The sequence below is a fragment of the Sinocyclocheilus grahami genome, unplaced genomic scaffold (genome assembly GCF_001515645.1).
Source record: "Sinocyclocheilus grahami isolate Dianchi unplaced genomic scaffold, SAMN03320097.WGS_v1.1 scaffold1531.1, whole genome shotgun sequence".
In the NCBI taxonomy this organism is placed as follows: domain Eukaryota; kingdom Metazoa; phylum Chordata; class Actinopteri; order Cypriniformes; family Cyprinidae; genus Sinocyclocheilus; species Sinocyclocheilus grahami.
The window spans coordinates 176,274-202,907 of NW_015506710.1; the positions used below are offsets into that span (position 1 = coordinate 176,274).

The window sequence follows — 26,634 nt, forward strand, 5'->3', positions numbered from 1 at the left end:
GGTTAACACTGAAATCACACTAAGCTTTGCCATTCTCCCTGGTGTTTCTGTTCAAGCGCAGCATTCAGTCTCAGACATCAGCAGGTCTAGAAATGTCATCAAGTTCATTAAATGTCATGAAGCCAATAGAACCCATCTACAGTCAGAGATACAGACCTCAATACTTCAGTATTTACTGCTCTTTTACAACTAATGGTAATTAAAACACTAAAACTCTTCCCATACCATTTGTGCTAATGATATTTTTAATCATTTGACTTATTCAGGACTGCTAATACTTATCTAAGTGATGAATACTTATCCAAGTCATAAATTGCACATGCAGTTGTCTGATTCTGAAATGTTGAAGAGTGTGATTTCTCTCTCTCTCTCTCTCTCTCTCTCTCTCTCTCTCTCTCTCTCTCCCTCCCTCCCTCCCTCACTTCATCTGCTGGGTTTTTATACCCTCAAAGAATTGAAGTCTGACTGAAGAAAATAAACTTTATGTAATTGAATATAACCTTTGAGTCATCATGATTTCTTCTACTGTTCTTCTCTGTAGTCCACATAGTAATGTCTGATGTCAGAAAGAAAGAGAGGCTGTGAAAGGAAAGGTTTGGAAAGTACAAGGTTGTTGAACTCTTTGTTCTGAACCACTCCATGTTTAGCTGAAGTCAGTACAAAAACTCTATTATAGCTTGTACTTTTCTGAGCAGTTTTGGAACTTGTACTTTGACACTTGTTCTCAACTTATGTTCTTCTAGATAAATAAATGTAAGTGTCATGGAAAAAAAGCTAGAGAATATACACAAAAAGTACCATGACAGACATTTTTCTTTGAAGTACCTTGGATTACCTTGTAACATTGTAACATGGTGCATGAATATGGTAATCATTCAGTATCATAGTGCATTGCGAAGTACACAGTATAGTAGCTTTACCACAGCACTACCACAGTACAGTTTTAAGGGAATACTGAATCTGCACCAGGGTTTTTCTTGGCTCAAAATGATCTGATCATCCTGGTCATGTGCACACAATGTACCCACCCTTTAACTGGCTGAAACAAACACTTTTTACCCACAATATATTTTAGGTGTTATAATAATTATATGATTGAATAAAATTACAATTATAAAGTTACATTAAAAAAAAAAAAACAAATTAAATTAAATACAACATACCAGCTAAAAGCCCTTTTGTAGTACAGGTGAACATAAACATAATATTAGGTTGTTAAACACTACCGATACCAATCTTTTTAAAGCCTTCTTTTTGTCATTTATAACTATTTATAGTGATACTCCAATCTGGATTTTTAGACATTTATTCAGGGCCTGAATTTCATTTTTGAAAATGGGGGGAATTTCCCTCTTAGGTGATTCTTGTGAGAGGGGAAGCAGCACAGACTGTGCTTTCACACAGGAGTCCGCTACTGATCCATGGCTGATTACCACAAACACAACATTTATCCATTTTATATTGGCAAACAAAGGGGATTTACTATTCAAATTAAAACATGAAAGAAATGTTTTTTGATTATTACTTAAAAAAAATAATAATAATTTGAGTAGTAGCAGTACTGCCGCAGTGTCTCCACGTTAAACCAAACTTTTATTTTGGCGGGTTGCCGTGAATACCTTTACAGTTCTGTGTGATGCTAGTTTTACTCAAATTAAATGGTAAAATACAGAGCAGTCCTGGAGATGTTGTTCATGTATTTATGTCCTCATTTAGTGAGACGACAGACGCTGAAATCACCGCGAGCGTTGCACGCTACAGTATGTGTGTAGTAAACGAAACTGCTTGTCTCCGCCATTCATTCATACATACAGAGATGATCGCGTAATTTGTTAATGCTCATCAGATCGTGTAAATCAGTGGGAAATTAATAGAAATGATGATTCTGTGTAAATAAATATCAAGTAAACTTGTATAAAAATGTCGGTATTTTTCCAAAAATTAACTAAAAGCTGTAATGGATGATGTTCAGTGATGCTTGCACTGTTTTGTCGACAACCAGATGCGCCACAAAATTTGGCGGAGGCGGCCGCCTCATAATTCTCTATGCAGGAAAAACCCTGTGCACATTACAAACCTGAAGAAAACATAGTTTGCATTATATTCAGCATGCTTTTTTTTATTTCAAACTGTTTCAAACAACATTTGCTTCCTGTCTCACAGCACAGCCATACATTCAGAATGCACTTTTAGCAGATGATACCCATTCTGCTTACCCACGCATTATTCAAAACTGCCTCAAACTGTTTATCTTCTCATAGTCACCATTATTTTTTTCTGTCAGGTCTGACGAGAGGTATTATCTGAAGACAATGTGCATAATTGTATTAAAGCTCATCTGTTCATCTTACATGATTATGCAGCCACCGATGAAAGTGTGTGTGTTTTTGTGTGTGGCACGTGTTTGTAGGTTGTGGATTGATTGTGTTCATCTCCACATCCTCTCATCTGAGCTCTTAACAGAATGGCGGGTCGTGCACTTGAGTGTGCGAGTGTAAGGAACATTGGAGTCTCCCTTAAGACCCCATCTGAGAATCTGTTATACTAATATGCTAATAGGCATGTTAATTCAGTTGGTAATTACAAGGACTTGGGTGTACTGTTCCATGTCAGTCTTTGAAGTGGGGAAACTAGGAAACTGCTTGCATATTAAATGCGCAACAGAGCTTGTTTAGGTTCGGAGGAGGGAGTTGAAGAGAAAACGTTTGTTTTTCATGCTGTTTTCTTATCAATGTTAAAAATCTTTCTCTGTCAGAAGGCTCATCCTAAGTTCTGGGTTGGAAACGACTAGATCATGTTAAAGTGTGTTTCTCACTGTGACTGTTTGTCTTTTAGCACAGAGTTGAGTGGATGTTTTTTTTTCTCTCTGTGTGAGTTGAGTGGCAGGCCTGCTAGGTTCACCTAGAAACACTTTTGCAGTTTTTAAGCTAGTTAGAGCAGGTAGGTTGTTCTTGGAGATATTGCTACAGTTATTCTATGGATTTAGGCCATCTCAGTTGCTTCTGTCTCTTCTTGATATCCCACACTGACTCAATGATGTTGATATCAGAGCTCTGTGGAGGCTATACCATCTGTTGTAGGACTTTGTGTTAATACAAAAATCTCATTGGATTACTGGAATGTGTGGAAATCATTAATTAATATTTCCCACTTGTACACTAAAGCAGAATATGGAAACAACCACTTTTGGTTTGCATTTTTCCTACTGTAGTTATGCATTTATGAGAGACACTCAAAATCATCTGTTTAAGAGACAAGAAATATTGTTATTAGAATATTAAGCATTAAAAAGATTAAAAGTGAATGTGTGCATAATGAACATAGTTACCTGGATTTCTTGGAAGCATTTCTGTTGAATTAAAAAAATAATATATATATATATACTGTATAAGAGGCTCGGCCGGGCCACTTTCATGGTTCAGGCATAAAAATCCCTGCCATGAAGCTAGTTAGAGCAGGTAGGTTGTTCTTGGAGATATTGCTACAGTTATTCTATGGATTTAGGCCATCTCAGTTGCTTCTGTCTCTTCTTGATATCCCACACTGACTCAATGATGTTGATATCAGAGCTCTGTGGAGGCTATACCATCTGTTGTAGGACTTTGTGTTAATACAAAAATCTCATTGGATTACTGGAATGTGTGGAAATCCTTAATTAATATTTCCCACTTGTACACTAAAGCAGAATATGGAAACAACCACTTTTGGTTTGCATTTTTCCTACTGTAGTTATGCATTTATGAGAGACACTCTCAAAATCATCTGTTTAAGAGACAAGAAATATTGTTATTAGAATATTAAGCATTAAAAAGATTAAAAGTGAATGTGTGCATAATGAACATAGTTACCTGGATTTCTTGGAAGCATTTCTGTTGAATTAAAAAAATAATATATATATATATATATATATATATATATATATATATATATATATATATATATATATATATATATATGCGATATTTAACGCGCATCTTATCAGTAAAGCCGGTTCTGTAATCAGCGGTAAATCTCCATCACCTGCGGGCTTTCACATTGAGCAGCATTAACTACACAGAGCCGTTGTTCACTGACCAGCTGCGCAAAACCACATTCATATTCGCGCGATGTTTTGCGCAGCTCGTCAGTGAACAACGGCTCTGTGTAGTTAATGCTGCTCAATGTGAAAGCCCGCAGGTGATGGAGATTTACCGCTGATTACAGAACCGGATTTCTGACAAGATGCGCGTTAAATATCGCATGCGATTTATCGTGCAGCCCTAATCTCAACCAATGAGAGCATTTGGGGTGGGCCTAAGATGGCTGCCTGCAGCGGTCACATTAATGGCGCTCCCGATAAAATTATTTAGGTTAAGCATCAACATTCACAAACCACTGTTCACTGTTATTATTAACAGAAAAGAATGCAACGAGCTCATAATCAGGACTTCATCAGTGGGAAATAGGAAGTTTCCAATAGCACATGAAGACAGCAGAGAAGCGCGCTTGCTCAGCACAGTGGAGTGCATTGTTTTGTTAACTTTGTGGTTTATTATTTTGAGTCGTTTGGGACGCGGTAACACACGGCCCTCTCACAATATATTGCTTTACAAATCTATCACTTTTGCTGCAAAGAACTGTACACGCAATCATGCTGCACGTATCAGAAGTTCCGTGCTCCAGCGCGGTTAGCGCTCACGCTCACTGATCTATATATAACTGAACCGCACTCTGGCCCACCTCTTCCAACCGAGCCAGAGACGGCTAAACGAGTGATCACACTATTCAAACGAACCGGGCTTTGGGGGTCAAACACGCTCGGGCACGGTTAAGATTGCCTAGTGTGAGTACACCCTTATTCTCCCGCATCCCGCATACACGAGTCTCTACCCGCCCGTACCCGCACTCACCCATCAAGTGTTGTCCCGCGCAGCACTCTGCGTTGGGTCGCGCGATCATGCAGGTCTTTACTCAGAAGGTGCCTGTTATACTGTTATGATCGAGGCTCTGGACTCTGAGCATAACTTGTTTTTCTATAACAAACTATAAAATAGTTTCTATAAAAAACGTTAATGCCCTGGCAGTGACACATAGCTTTGGTTTTATATTTAATTACATTAATGTTTAAGTTGAGATTTACAATAAATATTTTAACTGCTACTAGGCTATATAAAAGGAATTTAGGCTATATAAAAAAAAAAGCACCTTATTTGTTTAAAGTGTTTGCAAACAAAATGTTATTGCACTTTTTAAATGAAAAAGTGCGCAATACACTACTTTTGAATTAATTTATTGAATTTTGTGCATAATGCGATTAATCGAAGAAAATCATTCATGGTTTTCATGGCAACTAAAATGTAAAATTGGATATAACTTTACAGAAAAAGGGTAGTACGTGATTTTTTCACATTAAAACCATGTTAACATTCATATTGTACATGTATTGTGCTTACCTTTTGAAACAAAACGTAATTTAATGTGTACAAATTGGCCCCATTCATTTACATTGTAAGTGCTTTGCTGTAACTTAGAGGGATACGAGGAAATGAATTATTGTGGAAATAACCATTTATGCCACAGTTGTTGTCAACTGAGCTTAACTTGTACTTTTTTAAATTGCCAATTTTTGAGAAGTTAAAGTTAATGGCTTTTATTTCATGCTGCATATTGCCGTCAGACTGAATGCTCCTTTAGACCAGACTGACTGTTGCCTGAATCTGATGACAGCCATAAAAAGCTGAAGTGATTGAAGCCATCAGTAGAGTTTAGATCTCACACATATAACATGTGATTCACTCCCTCTGTCTCTCCATCTTGTTATATTTTTCCACTGTCCTTGTCTCGATTACACTTTCTCGGTCTTTCACTCAATATATCTTGTCAGCTTTCATTGTTCATGTCACACTGCAACCCTTTGCATCTGAGCTGCAAGATTTTGTGTCTAACTCCGAGGAATGAAGGCCAACATAACGTCTTGCATTGAGTCAGACTGCTCCAGGCATGTTGGGCACATTGAATTGCGTAGAGAGGCTGTGAGTCTATCAGCTGCTGAGAAACAATTTCAGCAGCTATTTAAAGTAGCTCCTTCTAGGTGGCTGTTCCAAAACATTCTCCTCATCCGCTATCTGGTGGACATTTGAGGGCTTTCCAGGGAGAGCTCATTTGTGAGTCATCTGGCTTCTCTCAAATTAATTGCTGGCAGGAGGAAGAGATTTTCTCAGAACAAAGCTTCGTTTCCAGCTGGCTTATACTATATATATATATAAAAAAATCATAATTAAACATAATAAAGCCTTGAAGATAATGGTATAAATTGTGGCTGGAGGAGGAAAACATTTGTGGTATAAACAAGGAATATTAAGAGTCTAGAAGAAAATACGTAATAAAAAAATATATATATTATTTCAAAACTAGCTTTATTCAAAGCGTTACACAATGTTGAAACATTCGACAAGCCGGGTTCTAGAGCCCAATTCACCAAAATTATGAAATCTTTAGATAAGTTTGTAAGAATGTTTCTCCAATTCTTGAAAATTTCTCAAGTTCACAAATATTTTCTTTAGAACACTCGTTCTTCTTTTGAGTGTATGGTGGTTCTTGCTTGAAGACGTGCTGATCAACTCAACAGTGAAGAAACCTCATTGGCCATCTTTTTGTGCTGCCTGCAAATTATTCATATATGTGCACCATATTTTTGTCGCAAAGGGCTAGACCATGTATATTAATAATAATAATAATAATAAGTTTAATTTATATATAGCAGCTTTCCCAAGCTCAAGGACGCTTCACAATGACAAAAGCAATAGATGGACAATAGACATTTGCCAAGTCCAGAACGTGCGATTGCAATTGCATACCACAGTAATAATACAGAATCATAATCACAATCACAAAAAAGTATATTTTAAGCAGCTGTTAAACTAAATTTGAAAAAAAAAGTTAACTTTGGTTAGTCATGTCATTAAATAATAATAATATTCATGGGGGGATCTATTTTTGTGAAATGCTACAGTTTATTGGATCTGTATGCATAACTACAAGAAAAAAAAGTGTGCATATATGTATAGGATAATATGGAGCTCATACTTGAGGAGGAAAAACATCTAAATCTTATTCAGAGACCCAGACTGAGAAATCTGGTGCAGTTGCTAATATTTATATGCCAAAAAGTATTCTAAAAGCTTGTAATGTAAATAAGCGAGATTTACATTTGCATTTGGTCATTTAGCAGACGCATTTATCTAAAGCGACTTAAAATTTTATAATTTAGATTCTTATAACAGTATAGTCAAATCAAGTCAACTTTATTACTATAGAACCAGTGATGTCACATGGACTGTTTTAACGATGTCCTTACTACCTTTCTGTGCCTTAACTATGGTAGTACCCTTGCTGTCTATGGAGGGTCAGAAAACTCTCGGATTTCATCAAAAATATCTTCATTTGTGTTCCGAAGATGAACAAAGGTCTAATGGGTTTGGAACAACATACGGGTGAGTAATTAATGAAGTGCCATCAAGTTTTGTTCTCATCCGATGGTGTGAGTCAGTGTGGTTATATTGATAAATTATTAAAATTATTGTCTATCAGACCCATACTAAGCAAGCCAGTGTTTAGTTCAGTTCAGATCAATAACAATGTGGAGTTCATCAATTTGAAATGACTTCAATTCAGCTAAACAAGGCAGCAATGTTGTTTTTCAGCTCAAGGCAGTTCAATGTTGATTGAGTTCAGGTTAGCACCAGTGTTGATGTTGCAAGATGCAATTCAGCTGTAAAGCAGCTCTACAGAAGATGATAATACCATCATCCAGCTTCATTCAGTTCAACATCTGGTTATAACATCAGGGGCCGGATTCACGAAAACCTTAAGAAATAAGTTAAGAAATTTCTTAAGATAAATTCCACAAAGTTCATAAGAATGTACTTAAGTGCAATTCTTGAAAAGTTCTCAAATATGTTCTTAAGAATGTCTTAATTTTTTTTCTCTTAAGTAAAAAATGCCAGTCTTTATCTGACTCAATACATGGCTGAAGATGTACTGATAAACTTACACTTCAAGAATTGTTTTTTTTTGTGGTTTCTGCAGATAACCTGCAGACCCTAATAATCATAATAAGCATTTTTGTCGCGACCAGCTTTACTGGGCTCGGATTTGCATTTTTAATGTGCCGTGTTTTTGAACAGTTAATTTTAAAGAGCCTCTCTCAAGCTGCAGCGATCGGTTTCATTTTTGTGCTGTTTTTGCGCTCTCTTCGGAGTGAAAGCTTCCGGTATGTGTGTCCGTTCTATTACAGTAAACACGTCCTGTGTGTAGGCACGTTTTTGTAGAGTTGCTGCTGAATTTTGAATTCAGTAAAACATCACGTTACACACAATCATGACCTGTCATTGTTTACATTATCAGTCTTCGCTGTCACTTCAGAAAACTCATACACATCGTTAGTCCTATTTATTATGTGTAGCTAATGTTGTTGTATTGATTAAATATAACAATTTGAAATAACCCAGGGCTAACCTTGAAACAAATCGCCAAAATAAACGCTAAAGTGAATCAGACTTCCCAAAGTTACTAGTGGGAGATTTTCTTATTTATACATTTATTGTTTTCTTATTATTGAAAACAGTTGTGCTGCTTTATATTTTTGTGGAATCATTTTGTTGTACTTTTTCAGCATTCTTTGATGATAGAACGTACAAAAGCATTACAAAGCATCTTTCGTAACATTAGAAATGTCACTTTCATGATTTATTGCTTCATTTCCATTTTTGGTTTAAAAAAAAATTACTGACTCCAAACTTTTAAATGGCTGTGTGTGTGTGTGTGTGTGTGTGTTGTTGTATTTAAGTTTGATGGTCTAGTCATTTTCCTGATGTCTATTATTAGTTACTTTTTTTCCACATACAGTATATATTTTTACTATCAAAAGATGGCAGGTAGATTTGTAGCAGTACGTGAGTTATGAAGGAAAAAGTTCCAAAACGGCCTTCCTGATTTCACAGCGTGTGTTGTACATCTGCCAGCAGGATTCACCGAGAGCTCTTAAAAAGATGAAGTGTCTGTCCTGTGCTGTTCATCAGAGACTGACCCTCATTCACTCAGATGAAGCATCTCATCTGTGAGATGCCATCGAGATGACATTGTAATGGGCTCTGTCACGCTGAAGTGCGGAGAGCCGCTAATTCTAAAAACAGACACGTCAAATCAGCGGCAAAGTACTCGAGTGTCGTACGGGTTACCATTCATGCTATTTTCAGCCTGTTATGATAGAGCCGAGCGCGTTAAAGGGACTAAATAGGTTTCACGCTGCTTCTGGTTGACATCGTACGAGAGTGTGCCGTCAGTGAGCCTATTTCCTAAGGTACATTTCATCTTCTTCCTGTACAGATGAGTGCGGTTGGCAGCTCCTGTTGGGGTTCTTCGGAAGGGCAGATCTTGGTTCACGTGCTGCAGAAACTGGCGCTGCCTACTAGGTGAGTTAATCGACTCGGGCTCCTCATCCAGCACCGCATGGGCCCCCGGTCGAGTCTCTTAGTGCGACCCTCATCTTTGATCCATTCATGTCGTCGGCCGAGGCGTAGGCCTCTCATGAGAGCTTCCTTGAGCTCGGGCCTCACCCTCAGATTGATACAGGCCTATTGTGGACCCCCCTCCTCTTCCTTCTGCTAAAACGAGAAGGAATCCCTTTGAAGTTGCCCAGCCAAGCTTGGGAGGCAAAGCTTCAGCAATATTAGGTTCTTGGCAAAGCAGAGACGAGTTATTGAAAACAATGCATAACTGAATGATGACAACACCCAGAATGCTTTCCACTCTGGAGGCCCTTTGAATTAAGTTTTAAGAGTATTCCAGGAGCGATTTTTGGTTACTACAAAAAAAAAATTCGACTTTCCTCAAGTGTAATTTATATACATAGTGCTTTTCACAATATACATTTAAAGCCGAATGCTGTATTTGATAGAATATGTGGTTGAAGCATGCGCATAAAGTTTTATAAATTCGTTTTTTCCTCAAATTTAGATTTTTTTGCTTTTTAAAATAAAAAAATACCTTAAAGAGTTTGTTTACCCAAAAATAAAAACTTGTCATTTACGTGTCATTCCATAAGACTTTCATTCACCTTTGAATCACAAATGAAGTGAATTCGAGCCTGATCTCATGACGAACACGTACCTGTGGGATCTTTTTTAGCGAAATGCAAAATACGTAGCGCCATGTACGTTTCATGATATATTTGATGTGAAATGTCCACTGAGTGGCACTAAAAGAGTTCTTTTTTTATTTTATTTTATTTAATTTTTCGGAATAGATGAACGTACATATGGTACGTTTTATGTGACGTTGGTTTTGTACGTGTCACGCAGTTCTAACTTGAAATGTCCGTTGAGTGGCGCTATAACTCGAAAGTTCCGCGACGTTCTAAAATAACGTACCATCTGCACTACACCTTAACCTACCCAATAGTATGAACCGACTTTCCTCAAGTGTAATTTATATACATAGTGCTTTTCACAATATACATTTAAAGCCGAATGCTGTATTTGATAGAATATGTGGTTGAAGCATGCGCATAAAGTTTTATAAATTTCCTCAAATTTAGATTTTTTTGCTTTTTAAAATAAAAAAATACCTTAAAGAGTTTGTTTACCCAAAAATAAAAACTTGTCATTTACGTGTCATTCCATAAGACTTTCATTCACCTTTGAATCACAAATGAAGTGAATTCGAGCCTGATCTCATGACGAACACGTACCTGTGGGATCTTTTTTAGCGAAATGCAAAATACGTAGCGCCATGTACGTTTCATGATATATTTGATGTGAAATGTCCACTGAGTGGCACTAAAAGAGTTCTTTTTTTATTTTATTTTATTTAATTTTTCGGAATAGATGAACGTACATATGGTACGTTTTATGTGACGTTGGTTTTGTACGTGTCACGCAGTTCTAACTTGAAATGTCCGTTGAGTGGCGCTATAACTCGAAAGTTCCGCGACGTTCTAAAATAACGTACCATCTGCACTACACCTTAACCTACCCAATAGTATGAACAAAAGTGATTGTGACATAAAATACTTTTTACACACGCAATCATGCTGTTTTAGCTTTTTTTCCCCCGATCTCTCATCTTTGAGCTCTTTCATTGGAATTTTTTTTTTTTTTTTTTACACAAGATTCGTACCTCAGGATCCTGCATACACTCTTAAAAATAAAGGTGCTTCAAAAGGTTCTTCAAGCGATGCCATAGAAGAACCATTTTTGGTTCCGAGCAAGCTTATGTCCGAAAAGCAAAACATGGAGCTGTAATCATAACTGTGTAAGAAAACGATTACAAGTGCTCACTGTTTCACTGCCTCTAGTGTTCATTTCTGTTGGAAACTGCAGTGATATGTGCTTATTGATAGGTATCTTCGCATTTTGCGAATAAGTTCCCACAGGTACGTTTTCGTCATGAGATCAGGTTGGAGCGGAAACCTGAGAGGCTACATTAAAAGCCCAATTCTCCAAAAATTTTACAAGCAAAGTTTGTAAAAGTAATGCATTCAAATAAAAACACTGATCAGCGCACATAAATAGAGCATGTTAAATATAAATGGAAGCTTAAACTGCGCTTACTTGACCAGTGAGGATTGTTCTTGCACGTCAAGTACATTTGAGCTTCTGTTTACCATGTTTGATGTGCTCTATGTGTATGTATTGATCAATATTTATATGTGAATAAAAGTCTAAATTAAATAGATTTTGTGTAAAGTGATTGTCTCTCAGAAGACTTTTATTACACTGCTCGACTCATTTGGATTACTTTAATAAAACCTGAGAGATTTGTGTTTCTCCAATGAAAGTGCTTAAAAAGGTTCATAAAGACATTGTTAAAGTTCTCATTTGCGTTTCTGTAGGCTTGGTACAACAGTAACAGAATTTTCATTTTTGGGTAAACTAACACTTTAACTTGTATTAAACCATTTAATGTATATGCAGACGACGTTGGATATGTTATATTAGTCTTTTTAACTGCAGGTTAAGGCCACTTTTAACCCTAATTACAGTTTCACACTTGTAGTTTTAAATAGGGTTAGCACCGATTTTGCCCTTTACTTTAAGACGCATTGCCGGTCCTGTGCTTAATTCATCAGTGCATTTTTTTAATGCAAAAAGCAGCAGATAGATGCTTAAAGAAATAGGGCTTGATTTCAAAGAAATGATCTGCTCCACAATACATTGCAAACTTGCATTCTGATCTGGCAGCCTTTCTAATATAGAACACTCACTTCATGATCCACTCGATTCGCAATGGAACTGCTTGTTTTCAAAAACATGGTATTTCTTAACATTAGGTTCATAAAATGTGTCGAGTGGGTTTCATGTTGTGGAGCAATAAATGTATATATATTGCTAAAACGCTGCAGCATTAGTTTCAACCGACTTCTGTTCTGCTAATTTATGTTTTCTTGCTTTAGGGCATATCGGACCGACAATGATAACTACACCTCAGAAAAAAATCTATCTACTTGATTTTTAAATAATTCATGCTCAGTAGTGGCACTTAAAGGAATTGAATTAGCTCAGGTTCAGGTTACCTCAGTTTTCATTTGGAGAAATATTTAAAGTTTTTAAATTAGTAATTAATTTAGGGTGAAATTCACAGCATTTGCATCAATAATATATGTGGACAGCGCTGTTATCTTATTTAAGCAGGTCTGTGCTTGGCATTGCTCTCTAATTACCATATTCATGAAGTAAACAACCATTGTGAATAACTTTTGACTATAAGCTAATGCATTTAAATCTAGTTCAATTCTGGTACAAAAACACTCTCTCATATACAGGTTAAAAGTATCAATTTCCAAGCATAAGCTGATGTAGTTCTCGATGTCCTTCAGCTTACGGTCAGTCCATGCTAGAAGACTGAAGATTTGATGCCTTGTGTTTTTCCACCTTAGAATGCATTTTCAGTCAAAGCAAAGTGTGTTGTGTGTTCCCCAAGCCCACCAGCCCAAAGTGTGCTTGGGGAACAGCTTGATGCTTATTTTGCTCCTGCTTCCTGATCCGTCACTTTCTAATACACTGTCGCTCATCAGGACAGCGTACACACACCTGACAGGCCAACATCATTTGCAGTATCTCCCAAGTGTGCACACCAGATAGGCCACTGTGACGAACAAGGGCTTCTGGTTACCAACTTAAGGCAATGAGCTTGAGACTTGCATTGTGTACTTGCCATAAGTGAATGGATTTTTCACACAAGTTGAAATTAACTCCATTGTTTCTGTTTTGGAACACAAAAACACATGGGGAGTATTCCAACCACTTTTCTTCCGCTCTTTTCCAGGTCCCAATCAGACATGGCAGTGGAATCTCTAGCTGCAGAGATTCTGAAGGGCATCGGGTCCCAGGCAGAACTCAGATCCACATAACAGAGTTTCACACCTGGTATTTAATATGTATATTTCCTTTTGTATCCGTTACTGTGATTTATAAGTGGCATTTTGCAAGAGACTATTGAACTCTTGTGACGGTGGTTGTAAAATGTACTCTGTAATTCTAGAATGATTGCACTAAAGCTAATTTAAAATCACATTTAGTGTACTCCAAGAATAAAAATGTCCACAATTAGATAAATTTAAAGTCCATTTTATTGTTTAGCCAGGTCATTACCAAGTCTCCAACCAACAATCGCAGGCTACAATAATTAGGGGTTCTTTCCAAAACCTTTCTAAAGCTACCATCAAAAAAATAGATCAAGACGGGGGGAAAAAAAAAAAAAGGGAAAACTGGCCCCAACTGATTGCAAACCCTTTGGAACATTTGTGAGTTCTTTAAAGCAAGAGAGCTGATATTTGGACTTCTCCAATTCTTGGTTTTATACAAAAGCTACACAGTTACATTTGATAAGAATACAATTCAACTGATTAATTAGTGTTCTACACCATAAACTCGATAAAATCTTGATGGATCATTACCACTATAACTCAACACTATGAGAGAGAAAGAGAGACAGTCGAAAGGAATACAAAGTTCTGCAAAATAAAAGACGAGTATCATAAAGCAAGCTAGATAAGTACCATTACAGACTGAAATATTCTTTGAAAAATTAAAAGTAATAAAAAGTACAGGCAAGGCTAAGGTTGAAAATTCCATCTTAGGATTTGCTTTTTGGGCTTTCTTCTGTCAATCACACCAAATTCTGACCGACCAAGACCAGAACAAAAGTTTTACTTCCGTGTGTTCCCATAGGAAACTCAGCTTGTATTAGTGTGTCAGGCACTTTCAGAGAAACTAGCCCACGCTCTTGAGCCCGCTCAGCAACTCTACAGGCCAAAATCACAATGCAGGTTCATTCAGATCAGACGATACAGCTGCAGCAGAGAGAAAAGAGGGGACAAACAGATTAGAATCCCATTCAAGGGGAGAAACACGCACGCATACAGGACTGTAATGAATTCAGATGCAGTTCAGATTAGTTCTGCTACCGGCGTGCTTTACTCCAGCCTTTCAAATCTCCTACACATAGTGCGGTCAGCACAGACCAAACACAACTGGCCATTCGCATAGAGTGCACGTTCGGGCGTCTTGGTGCCTCACCTAAAAAGTCATTGTATTTACAGATCGGTATCGAACCAGGCCAGCTGATTGCTGTCGCCCGGCGGGAGGCCGTCGATCAGGTCCTGGGCGTGGCCGAGGTCAGGCAGCCCATCTACGGGGTAATCTGGGCCCGGGTGGTGCCCGCCCATCTCGTGCTCCATCATGGGATCCATGCCCATGGCATCCTGCCCGTAACCTCCGGAGTGGAAGGAGCGGTAGCTTGGGTCTGGAGGACGAGGGGAGTGGATGGGAAGTGGAGGGACCACACACACACAAACACACACACACGTACGTTAGAGGGAGCATATTAAATGGGCAGCTCACAATAGCACAACCTCAGACCCATAAGACCAGAGAGAGAACACAAGGCATTTGACCCAACTCAACTGGAACCCGACATTCTCTAGGAATATGGTGCCCTATTAGAGCTTTTTTTTCTGTTTGTTTGTTTGGATGGATGGATTATCTAAAATAAAATGAACCTAGAATGGTAATGGTAATTTTCTATGTAATATCTCTCTATTGAGAAAAAAAACATGCAAAATTATTTCAGAATTATTTATACATTTAGACTGATGGTTAAGGACTTTTTTCTGACCATTTGTTGAAATCAGGGCTGGGGGAAATATTTTAAGAGATAAATCCCAAAAAAGAAAATTCATTCAGGCTCATGAGGTTACAAACTCATTTTGTGGTTTATGGAAGAAATCAGTCATATATGTTAAGCAGAATGACATGAATTCATGAAGTCACTATTCTTTCTTTGCACAGAAAAGGAAAAGAAGTGAATGGTGATTGTAACGGTCAGATCTAACATTATGCCTAACATCTAATTTCTTGAGAAGGTCTCACAACATGAGGGGTGCATGAAAGACTATTTTCAATCCTCAGAGTTCCAGGCCTTATTTTGTGCCCTGTCTTAATGGAAAGCGCCAGGCGTGTCTCTAGGTTTGGTGGGTGAAGGCTGATGAAGCAGTGGATTAGTGAGTATCACACCCAGATGCTGAGAGTGGATCTCATTTGTGAAAATGATGAACTTACCGTCCTGCCTGTAGCCCAGAGGCTCTCCCTGCGCACCGATGTCCAGCCCTAGATCTCCAGTCTGCAAACAGACACACGAGAAAAAGATACATAAGAGAAACACTCATTTCAGGCTCAAATGCTGCATATATCAGGACCGAATCAGTTCCGCTAATGCTTTCAGAGTGCTTGAGGCTCATAAAAACAATAATGCTTTGTTAGAAAGAATCACCTGCCCAGTAAATTCACAAATATAACACCCACATCTGCCATAACCGATTCTGTAATGTGCTGGGAATTTATAGGCTTAATCTACAGCAGGGCTCTGTGCCAGCGTTGATTGCAGGATTTAGCAGAGATGAGCCCCCTTACCTCGTTCCAGGTCATGGGCTCAGTTCTGAACAGAGAGCTGGTGAGCTCCACAGACAGTCGTTTCTTGTAGTCCTGGGGCTTATCCTCAGACATGCGGAACAGAACTGCAGCAGCATACGTGGCTGTGGGCGAGAGATAGCAACGTTAGTGTGACCGAGAAAACATTCAAGCCAGCCCTGCTCACCCCAGTGGAAATCCATGCATAGCTGGGAAAACAAATCTGCATAGTGTTTTGTATTCATACTTGCTTCTGTGTTTATTCTGTGGAAGTTTAACTCAAACTTTATGATGAGACATCAGGAGGCCATTATTTATATGTAATTGATGTCTTTCTGCATTATTCTATGGCGGTTGTGCTCACACACATGTGCTGTTTAAGAGGTGGAGCACACACACTCACCGACTCCCTCGTTTCTGGAGTGGAGGAGCTCTGTGAGAGGAGCCGTGGCTCCTTCTGCCTCGATGGCCTCAGCTGCCTCCTTATCCTGAGCCAGCTCACACAGCACACCTGCAGCTACACGCTGGATGTTCTCAATAGGAGAATACAGCAACTGCAGAGAAAGACAGAGAGAGACATGTCAGACAGGATCAAACTAAAAGTTCAGTATATGCAAATATAATACCAACTTAATGGAAGTAAAAAAGGGTCATCCAAACTTTAATTCTCAATTTAAAAAAAGAAAGAATAAAGGTCCTTGCATAGAGTCTGAAATTCTCGTCCGAAATTTGCACACAATAAAAAATAAATACGGCGTGTTGTCAATCACGTTTAACAAGCATACAATCTATAGATAAAACAAACAGCAAATCAAGACAATGAACAGAGACAGAATGATAATTAGAACAAAATAGAAAAATGAACAAAAACAAGCCACCAAGTGATAATCAATAGACAGAACAAACAATATCTAGGACAACTAGACTGATAGAACGAACCAAAGAATAATCAATAGAGAAATGGAATGAAAGATAAACGTAAATAAAAACAGTCATAAAATGGAAAAACGATATATAGAACAAACAGATCAAATGAATAGTAGATAGAACCAAACAATAGATAGAAGTGATCGAATGAAAGAGTTCAACAGAACAAGCAAACAAATGACAGATCAATAATGATGAACAAATGATAGATAAAGTCAATGATTGATCAAATGATAGATAAAATGACAGAGCAAATGAAAGAAAGATCAATAGACAGAATGATAGATAAATCTATAGATAAAAGGACAGAACAAACAAACTAAAACTTGATCAATAGCTAGATAAATCGACAAAGCGAAAGATAACTTAATAAACAGAGACTGTTAGACAATAGAATGAACGTCATAACAGAGACAGACAGAGAATGCGAGATCTCAGTGACTGACCTGAACAAACAGTGGAATAGTGTTGAGTCCTCTGATGACGATTCTGTTGTGAATGTCTCTTGCAAGAATGTGCAGAGCTCCAGTGCAGCCCTCCACGATCTCCTCCATACGCACACCTTCCTGAAACAACACACACACGGAAACTTCATTCGCCTATCCATTCTGCAAGAAAATTACTGGATACCTTAACTTGTGTGCTTATATGGATTAATTGGGTATAAGGGTTTCATTTCAGGTTAATGAACTTGCACAATTCAGCAGACATAAAATCCAGACGATCATGTGACCATGACTCACCACAAACTGCTGCTGTGTTCCACCCATGGAGGTGCGCCTCTGAGTGTCCTGATGGGCCCTGACCAGAAGCTGCACCAGGCGGGGAATGGCACCCTGCTCTCTGAGCGGGGCGTGGTTGGCGGGGCACAGTGCCAGGTTACGGATCAGCCCGACTGTGGCCTGGGAGAGGAAACGGGCATTTAAAAAGTGGTAAAAAAATACCTTTATGCAAAAAAATGCACAGTGAAAGCTACTAAAAGACAGGAGTGATGATCTCATATCACTTCCATACCTTAATGAGAGGCCAATGTGAGGGAGGGTGGAGCAATTTGACCACCACAGGCAGCCCATAGTGCAGCCGCACTGCATTCTGGGCCATCTCTGCATCCTGATGTCTGGATGTGAGGTGACGTAGAGCGCAGATAGCAGGCTCTGTGATGTCCTCTCTGTCTCCAGCACGAAGTACAGTGCGCACAAGGGCCTCGATGCCGCCCACTTGGCATACCATCATCTTGTTCTTGTAGTTGTTGCAGGTGAGGTTGGACAGGATTCCAGCAGCACACGTCACCACGTTGATGTCGTCTGAACCGAGCAACTGGACCAGGGTACCCAAGAGCCCCTCCATGCCCTCCTGTAGAACAGAAAGATCCAGAGTTAATATGCGCTGCTTTATTCAACCCAGAATTTGCATCCATGACAAACTCAGTCCAGGCTTTTTTTTTTTTAGTCCCGCACACGACCAGCCACAGCCATTCTTAACATTTTACTACACGTTACATGAGGTTGTAAGCCTACTATGAGTGGGTAAATGGTTAAATACACAAAATAATTCAAAAAATATTTTGATAATTCAATTCTGATGCCACAACAACAGCTGGGTGAAATGTACACATAGCGCAGGCATTACAACCAAATGTAGCATCCGTTCATGCTCCATCGACACGTTGTTTTTTTTCTTTACACAATTTGATGTCCTTACTGTGTGGGGTCAGAGCTGGCTACAGCCCCTAACCCCCGTCACAGACAAAGGCAGGAATGACTGTTACCTGCACATCTACTTCTGCTAAAGACGTCTTCTCCATGGAAACAATGGGGAGACAGAAAGAGAGGGCTCATGTAGGAAGAACAGAAGACAGCGTAAAAGAGCTGAGGGAAAGAGACTGATGGATCAGTACCTGTTTGGTGGCGGCGTCTGAAAGATTCCTCAAAGTCCACAAGCAGTTCTGTACCAGTCGCTGACTGGGGTCTGTGAGGTGAAGGCCAAGTGCTTGCATGCCACCTGAAAACAACGCGAAGCTTTCATGGTCAACCCATTCTAAATTGTCAGCTCCAACCTTCCACTAAATTGAAGGCAAATGGACTCACCAGCCTCAACGATGGCAGGTTTGTTACTGGAGCAAACTGACAGCACTTTGAGCACTCGACTGGTGGTCCACAACAGTTTCTCATATGTGTAGGTCCTCATGATGTTGACCAGAGCCTGTGGGCCTCCGCTGGCCAGAATGATAAGCTGAAAAAACAAAGCAAATTATTACCCAGGTTAACAATATACCATCAATACTGCACGGCTCAGACGAGTGTAACTTTATTAATAACCAAGGGCATTGTGTAAATGCAGCAATATACAAATGTACTATAATATTGTTGGGCTATAATACTCTTAAGCTAATGTTACAGCTTAGTGCGATTATGAAATCACAATGACTGATTTAAATGAATATCATTATAAATATTAGTTACTATTATTAAAGCCAAATTGAATTTGGCTTGCCGTTCAATGAGAGCAAACCTAGAGCTTTTTTTTTTTTTATCTCTATTATCTGAATAAACAGCCCTTTAATACAGACATCCAGAGCCAAAGAAAAACATCAAGGGGCAAATCCAAAACACTTCAATTCAAAATATAGCAGATATGTTGTTGCACTGCTAGATATGAGTGACAAGATTTGAAAAATAAATACAGTTTGTAAACTAGACTGTATCTGGCCAAGAACCCTGCTGTGACGTGCCTATCTTTGAGAAGTTTTTGCTTCTTACTTTGCTTTCCTGATTGCCGTATGCCAGAATCTGAAGGCAGTCTGTCGTGATGGCGAGGAATTTGACATTTGTTTTGTTTAACAAGGCCACCATTTTCTGCAGGCCTCCGGCCAAACGGACAGCCATCTTGGCTCCTTCCTGGTGCAGTAGCAGGTTGTGTAGCGTCGTAATGGCATAAAACAGTACAGAGTCCACTGGGGAACTGAAGAGACCACAGCAATATTAATTAGACCCAAACTACAGATAAATAATGGGATTCAAGCTTAAGCACACAGAACAGGTCTCAGTATGACTCAGCCTGCTAGTCCTTGAATTCCAAACACACTACAACTTCCCTGATTCAAAAGATTCACTATACATCCGCATGACGGTCGATATTTGTCCGTTTAAAAATAGAGAGCATGAAGGAGAACCAACCCAAGCATTTTGACGAGGGCAGGGATGCCTCCTGATTTGAAGATGGAGAGCAGGCCTTCTCTGTGGTGGGAAAGATTGTGCAGGGTGCCGGAGGTGCAGCGGGCTGTTTCTACATCATTAGTGTTCTGCATCGTCCTCACAATGGCCGACACCATTTGTGGGGATCGCATGATGGCGTGACGAGAGGCCTCCTTCTTTGAGAGTTGGTGTACCATCACAGCTGCCTTATTTACCACCACCTGATGGAAGAAGAAATAATCAAGCCATTAGCACACTTTGACAGTGTGTCAGCACTGGCTGTTTTCGACAGTCCATCCATTCCAACCTGATCCTCATCGTTCAATAGTTTGGTGAGTTCTGGAATGGCACGGGTGGCCAGCTCTGCGTCGTCCTGGTAGTTAATGAGGTTGACCACGGCGTGTTTGAGCATCTGCGAGGGCTCAGCCAGGCGCTGCACGTTGGTAGGGTGGGCAGAGTCGAACTGTGTGGAAGGTATCTGCATGCCCTCATCTAGAGTCTCTGGGAACATGGCCGCCCGAACTCTCTGGGCTCTGGTCATGGCGTACTGACCATCGATGTCTACAGAGAAAACACAGTACTATATCAAGCAGCTTATGCACAGTTATTCAAAACTACTATAAAGATCTGTTAGGTCTATGAATATAATACAGTGGTTGTTAATCCCACAATGAAAAGATACAAACAAGCTAGAACAATGAGAAATTGTCTCAGCATTGTGTCTTACATAAACCAATGCGAGTGCAGTTTACAGTTTCTATTCTAACATTTAAAACTTTTTTTTTTTACCCAACCTTGCATTAAGTTAATGAAATCCTAATTTTTCCATATTCCTTCCATGAATTCTTAAAACAGGAGAATAGAATCACCACACACCTGCTACCTGGTCCTGGTTGAAGGACTGGTTAAAGCCCTGCTCCCACTCATACAGCACCTGATTATCCACATCATCGTCCTCTGGGTTGCCCTTGCCACTTAGGGATGGGGCAGTGGTTGTGGCCCCAGAGTGGATACCTGAGTCCAGGTAAGACTGTTGCTGCCAATGGCTGACCGCAGCCTTGCGATCTGGCTCCATGGCCATGTCGAGCTCCATCAAGTCAGCTGCACATGAAACATTGCAAAATGATATAATCCAATAGTATTTAAACCAAAACGTTCATTATTTTAGCTCTTCTAATATTTCTGTTTCACAAAAATACTTTACTAAGCAACATATAACTTACATTGGGTAGCCATTATTCTCTCACAGCCAAGCACAGCTTCCTAATCTGAAAAACGAACACAGCAAAATGGTTAATTTCACATTTGTGGTGCCAACTTTCTCTCTCGTTCTCATATAGCACTCAACTCCGTCTCTCAAACAGACACAAACATTCCACAAAGTCCGGCGTGCAGCACACACAAGCCCCAGTGTTCAGACTGAATGCTCTCTGTCTCCTAACCTGACTGCAGCTGGGATGAAAGAGTCAGGCAGGATGTGCCACACTACACACACAGCCACTCTTATTATCTGCAGGTCCCTCATGATACTCCCCGGAAAGAGCTTGGGGTGAACAATAAACAGTGCTACAGGAAATCAAAGGTCTCTATGTTATAATTCAGGAATTTGGGGGTTGTTGTAGGCATCACTCCATCTATCCTTTAAAAGTATCCTTTAAATCATCCATTAAAAGTATATTAATAATTTTATTACAAAAAGTTATAAGTATTTAAAACGATATAAATGTCAAGGTAACTTTCTACCCAGCTGAGATTAGTTTTGTCGATTTTGAGAGAATAATTTGTGACATTCCTGCTGCCTTGAAAGTATCAGTTAGAATGCTATAAATTGACTAAAATCTGTTTCAAAATGTACACCAGCTTATTCTAGCAAAAAGTGTTTGAACTCATAGCTGTATGGTTTCCTGCTATTACTGCAAATTAAAAATTTATTTTTTGCGTCCATTTAGAAGAAGGTTCAATGAAAGAAATATTTTTGATATGCATTCTCAAACAAATGTGTCAGTGGGCCACTGAAAATAGCCCTGAATATATCAGGCCTCATGATATGACGTACTTCTGGCAATAAAAATATCTACGTAGAAAGCCTGGGGAAGCTTTTTCTGCATTTTACAAAGTCACTCCATCACAAGCATGATAATAAAGCTTGAGCTATTAGCGTCACTCCAAACATCCAACCTCCATCTCCACCTCGAAGCCATGAGAGTTTTTAGTAAAAGAGGTGCTAAAGGTTTATATGACCTTCAATAATGTCTCAGCCAGAAACCCCACCATCACAACAGCGTCAATATGCGCATGATATTCTTTGTCGATTGCCCATTAACGCCAGCAGTTAACACCTACTGAAGCGATATTGAATTCGGTGTCTCAGTCTGGGGGGCCTCGGTCTCCTTCCCTTTTGTGAGGCCTCCTCCAAAATTACCATAACACAAGCCCCAAGCCCACCCCATTTATTCAGACATACAACACCCCTCTCCAAGTCAGCAGGCAGAATGCAACCCCACTTCGAGACATCCAACATTCACATGTTGCCTTGAGACCAAAACTGGCTGCCCATGTCTCTCCATTGTGTTGGTTAGCAAAACATACTGTTCCTTTCAGTCAAACAGCTTACAAAACACAAACATGTCGCGCAGCATGTAGAAAGGTCACTTGGTAGAACATTTCGGCTAGCTCTTGTCAACATTTTGCTGTTCCTGTTCAGGAGCTGCTAGTCCATGTGGAACAGCACCACAGGAGGTTTAGCTTCATGCCACAGCAAGGTCTTGGCAAACATTCAGAGAAAAATAACTTTTCCTGTTTGTTGGGCTCTAGTCTCGAACGCACTTTTGTCAGGATTTGGCTCTCGAAAGCAGCCTCTTCAAGTTCAGGAGCTGAATTAGGTCACGTAAGGAAAGGCTAGACTGGAATACAGATGTGTGTTGTGTTGCACACAGTCTATTATGGATAAACCTCAATTACACACAGACATAATGGGGCTTGCCTCTCTAAAGACACCAAGTCAGTATATATCCTATTTTAGAGCTATAATTAGACAACAGACTGAACAATACGGCAACAAAATAGTGATGCACCGAAACATTTTCCCATTTCAGCCAAAACTGTTTTGGAGGGTGGAAATTGAGCTTTTTATTTTTATTAGCTGTTCCCAATGGTGCTTTGTGTCAGAGTCTGATTTATGCACACAACATGCATGGATAAGCCACAACAGATGATTGTTATATTGAATATTGATTTCTCAATTTGAATCAATCTTCATTTTGATGAACCAACAACAATTCTTTGAATACCAAGAATCAAAATTTAAGGCTGTGCTGTTTTCTGTTGGTGTGAACAAAACTTCACTGTGCATTATTTGTAGTCCATCTACCATTCAATAGGGGTGGGCGATATGAGTTAAAATTCATATCACAATATTTTACACTGTCCAGGCAATATCGATATTATATTGCGATATGAGGGGGAAAAAATACAGGCAAAATATTTTAACCTTATATAACTAGCAAAAGTGAGGGATTGGACATAGACCTGAAAAGTCTTTTTTTATTGTGCCATTGCTTTTCTCAAAAAGTGAAAACATGCAACATGAGGTAGGCCTGTATGAATTAAATTAAATTAAATGTTGTGTGTTTGAGTAGGCCAGTGGTTCCCAAACTTTTTCTGCCGGGCCCCCCTTTTGTAGAGAAAAATATTTTAAATATTTTGGTCCTTTGTGTCAGAGCGCTGGAGTTCGTCAGAAATAGAATGGGGCATCAGTTTACTGTCATAGATTTGTCACACGTCGCGCCGCATCCACAGCAGAGAACATCACATTCACTGGGTTCTATTTGCTTTTGTCACGTCGCGCTGCTCGCGTCTGGTGTAGACACGTTGTTTTAGTATTTGTGAAACTTAAGTATATTCATAATCTGCTTTACGTTTACCTGGCACTGGCAGTATTTTCACAAACTTTTAACTTTCATGCTTAGAGCAGAACCATGCATCGTTCATTTATATCTATACATGGCTGCCTGCAATACAACTCTGATTCTTCAATCACGCCATCTGGTGGTCTGTTATTGATACAACCACAACTGCTACAACTGATAACGGAGCGCTCAAGTGGGTACTGCGAGTCATGTTGTTGAGGTAATTAAAATGTCAAATTAATATTTTGCGTTCAATTATTTACTTATCAGACAAGTGGCCGCATGATAAGCGGGAAAATTACACAGTGTAGTCTTTATCACCCTGCAGAGGTGCAAAATAATCTGCTGACTGTACACTATCCCTCAGCCTTGCCGTGCCCACCAATTTGGAAACCACTGGAGTAGGCGATTTGTGCTCTATTAATTTGGCCTGTTACGATGCTCTGTGTTTGATTACTAATGCCTGTGTAGTAGCGCGTTGCACACAGAGGTTAAAAACGTTCAGCCTCGACTCTTTATTGTCATTTGTGTCAAAATTTGCAAAGCATACCAAATTGAAAAAAAACTATATAAATGCAAAATTTGAATTCATGAATATATAACGGTATCCACGGTATAGCAAAATCCATATCGTGGAACAGCATAATACCGGTAGTCACTTTCATACCGGTATAGCGCCCACCCCTACCATTCAATAAATTGCAATAAGCTTTATGAAAAGTTTTCAAATTGCCAGTTTGACCACAAATTCACACAATAAGTGTTGTTTGGCAGCACACCTGAACCGATCATGACTTCCTCTTTACTACTTTTTATAGCATGAAATAAACATGAATGAAAATCAGAACGTATGTTGAAGTATAAAATTTTTACTTAAATTGTTATTGAAGTCTTCACTATTTAGGCTAAAGTAGGCCTGTCACGATAACAGCTTTTTGTTGTGTGATATATTGCCCCAGAAATAATTGCGATAGGCGATATTATTGTCATTTTAAAGACCATTTTATGCCACTGAATATATAATCATAATGCAACAGCATAATAATGCAAGAAGGCCTACACACTTCCAAATGACAACAAACTTTTAATTTTTAAGAATATTTAGATCATGGAAATTAAGTATCAAAATATTAGATACCTTAAAAAACTTGAATAAATAGTAAATAAACATTTTCTAACAAAAAGTGAAAAGTAACAAGTAGAAAAAAAGAAAAATTCACAAAGAACTTGTATGGAGATTTTTCCATCTACAGATTTTTCCTGACCTTTTTTTTTTCAGTAAATTAAGAGTGCACACTATTGCTGAAAAACACAATCACTACTTATCAGTCAGATGTCCGTATGCACAAAGGCACACATCCCTAAACAAGGCCATATCTGCAGATGAAACTTTTTTTGTAGAAGCATTTTTTTATTTGAACTAGCACCTCATGACTACATCACGTTATGTACGAGTAGGGCTGGGTATCGAGTTCGATACTTTTTAGGCACGGACCGAATTGCCTCGATACCATCGAGTATCGAAAAACATCTCGTCATTCGGTACCAAATTTCAATACCTAAGGGGTTAATCTCATCAGCGTCAGATCGTGGTATCTTACTATAGCCTAATACACCGATAGGTCTGCACAGTCGGTCCGCGACTGTGACACTCAGAGATGTGGCTCACACGTGAGTATTTAGTGTGAATGCGTCCCAGCCCCCATAGCTGTAAGGCTACATTTACACTGGTGCGCTTTTGTTTTAAAATGAAAACGATCCTCGTCATACTGACGTTTTCCACTGCGTTTCAAGCCGGCTTTCCACTATCTCTGACAAATGACAGACCGAAAGTCATTCATTTCCAATGGAGAGTAGCGCGGGAGCTGCGTGGAGTTCCGATCATATGCAGATGTCTGTTCATACTACAAGACCGAAAGCGCGTGTTTTGTGACCATTCATGCACACTGTAGCATCATGCTACATAAGACCAGGGTTTAAATTGGGCCGGGCCGTCTGGGGCTGAGCCTGAAACTTTTTTTTGTAGAAGCATTTTTTTATTTGAACTAGCACCTCATGACTACATCACGTTATGTACGAGTAGGGCTGGGTATCGAGTTCGATACTTTTTAGGCACGGACCGAATTGCCTCGATACCATCGAGTATCGAAAAACATCTCGTCGTTCGGTACCAAATTTCAATACCTAAGGGGTTAATCTCATCAGCGTCAGTGAGGTGGAGGCTGCAGCGAGTGATCGATCAGTGTTTGACATCCGCGAGACATGCACCTGGGCTTTGCATCAATATTTCAAGTATCCAACATATGGCTAAAAAAAATAATTCAACCACCAAAAGTTTTCTCAAACACGGTGCCTATTCCATACTCAACGACGGCTTCTCCAAAGAAACCGGAGGAGACTTGAGAAGACGGAGGCATTTGTTTGTAATCCTTGGCATTCGGACAGCATGTGAATTGAAATACCCCCCAAATGGCTTGGGCTAAGTGCCTGTTGTGACCAGGGGCATGCAGCTTAGATTGCTATTTCAACACCCGCATTCAATTTCAAAGATCTGCCTATTGTGTGCAGTATTTCAAAAGATCGTAGTTGCTAGCTCCCAGGAACATCCTATATAACACATCTGCTCCAAATGTGTCAACTGTGATGAGAGATGCTCTA

The 26,634-nt window shown here is 39.3% G+C and overlaps 2 protein-coding genes across 3 annotated transcripts in view; one reads left to right on the top strand and one right to left on the bottom strand.

Moving 5' to 3' along the window:
* The window catches only part of ulk4 (unc-51 like kinase 4), a gene marked incomplete at its 5' end in the record, with an annotated part of 180,489 nt that extends 167,099 nt beyond the window's left edge, over positions 1 to 13,390 (top strand). Inside the window, 2 exons of the mRNA XM_016257274.1 lie at positions 9,367 to 9,452; positions 13,306 to 13,390. Coding sequence (XP_016112760.1) covers positions 9,367 to 9,452; positions 13,306 to 13,390 — 171 coding nt within the window. The remainder of the gene's footprint in view (positions 1 to 9,366; positions 9,453 to 13,305) is intronic.
* A 201-nt stretch (positions 13,391 to 13,591) lies between these two features.
* ctnnb1 (catenin (cadherin-associated protein), beta 1) lies at positions 13,592 to 21,354 on the bottom strand. Of its 2 annotated transcripts, XM_016257276.1 has the most exons (16): positions 21,292 to 21,354; positions 20,945 to 21,169; positions 20,376 to 20,629; positions 20,051 to 20,289; positions 19,634 to 19,835; positions 18,962 to 19,106; positions 18,772 to 18,875; positions 18,643 to 18,669; positions 17,889 to 18,227; positions 17,618 to 17,776; positions 17,321 to 17,440; positions 16,351 to 16,501; positions 15,951 to 16,072; positions 15,600 to 15,660; positions 14,559 to 14,784; positions 13,592 to 14,332 (listed from the first exon to the last, which is right to left on the bottom strand). In XM_016257276.1, the coding sequence occupies exons 1-15, from the start codon at positions 21,302 to 21,304 to the stop codon at positions 14,576 to 14,578; spliced, it is 2,370 nt and encodes a 789-aa protein (XP_016112762.1). In that variant the 5' UTR covers positions 21,305 to 21,354; the 3' UTR covers positions 13,592 to 14,332; positions 14,559 to 14,575. The 2 variants fall into 2 exon arrangements, with proteins under 2 accessions (XP_016112762.1, XP_016112763.1); XM_016257277.1 differs by lacking the exon at positions 18,643 to 18,669.
* Between the last annotated feature and the right edge of the window lie 5,280 nt (positions 21,355 to 26,634).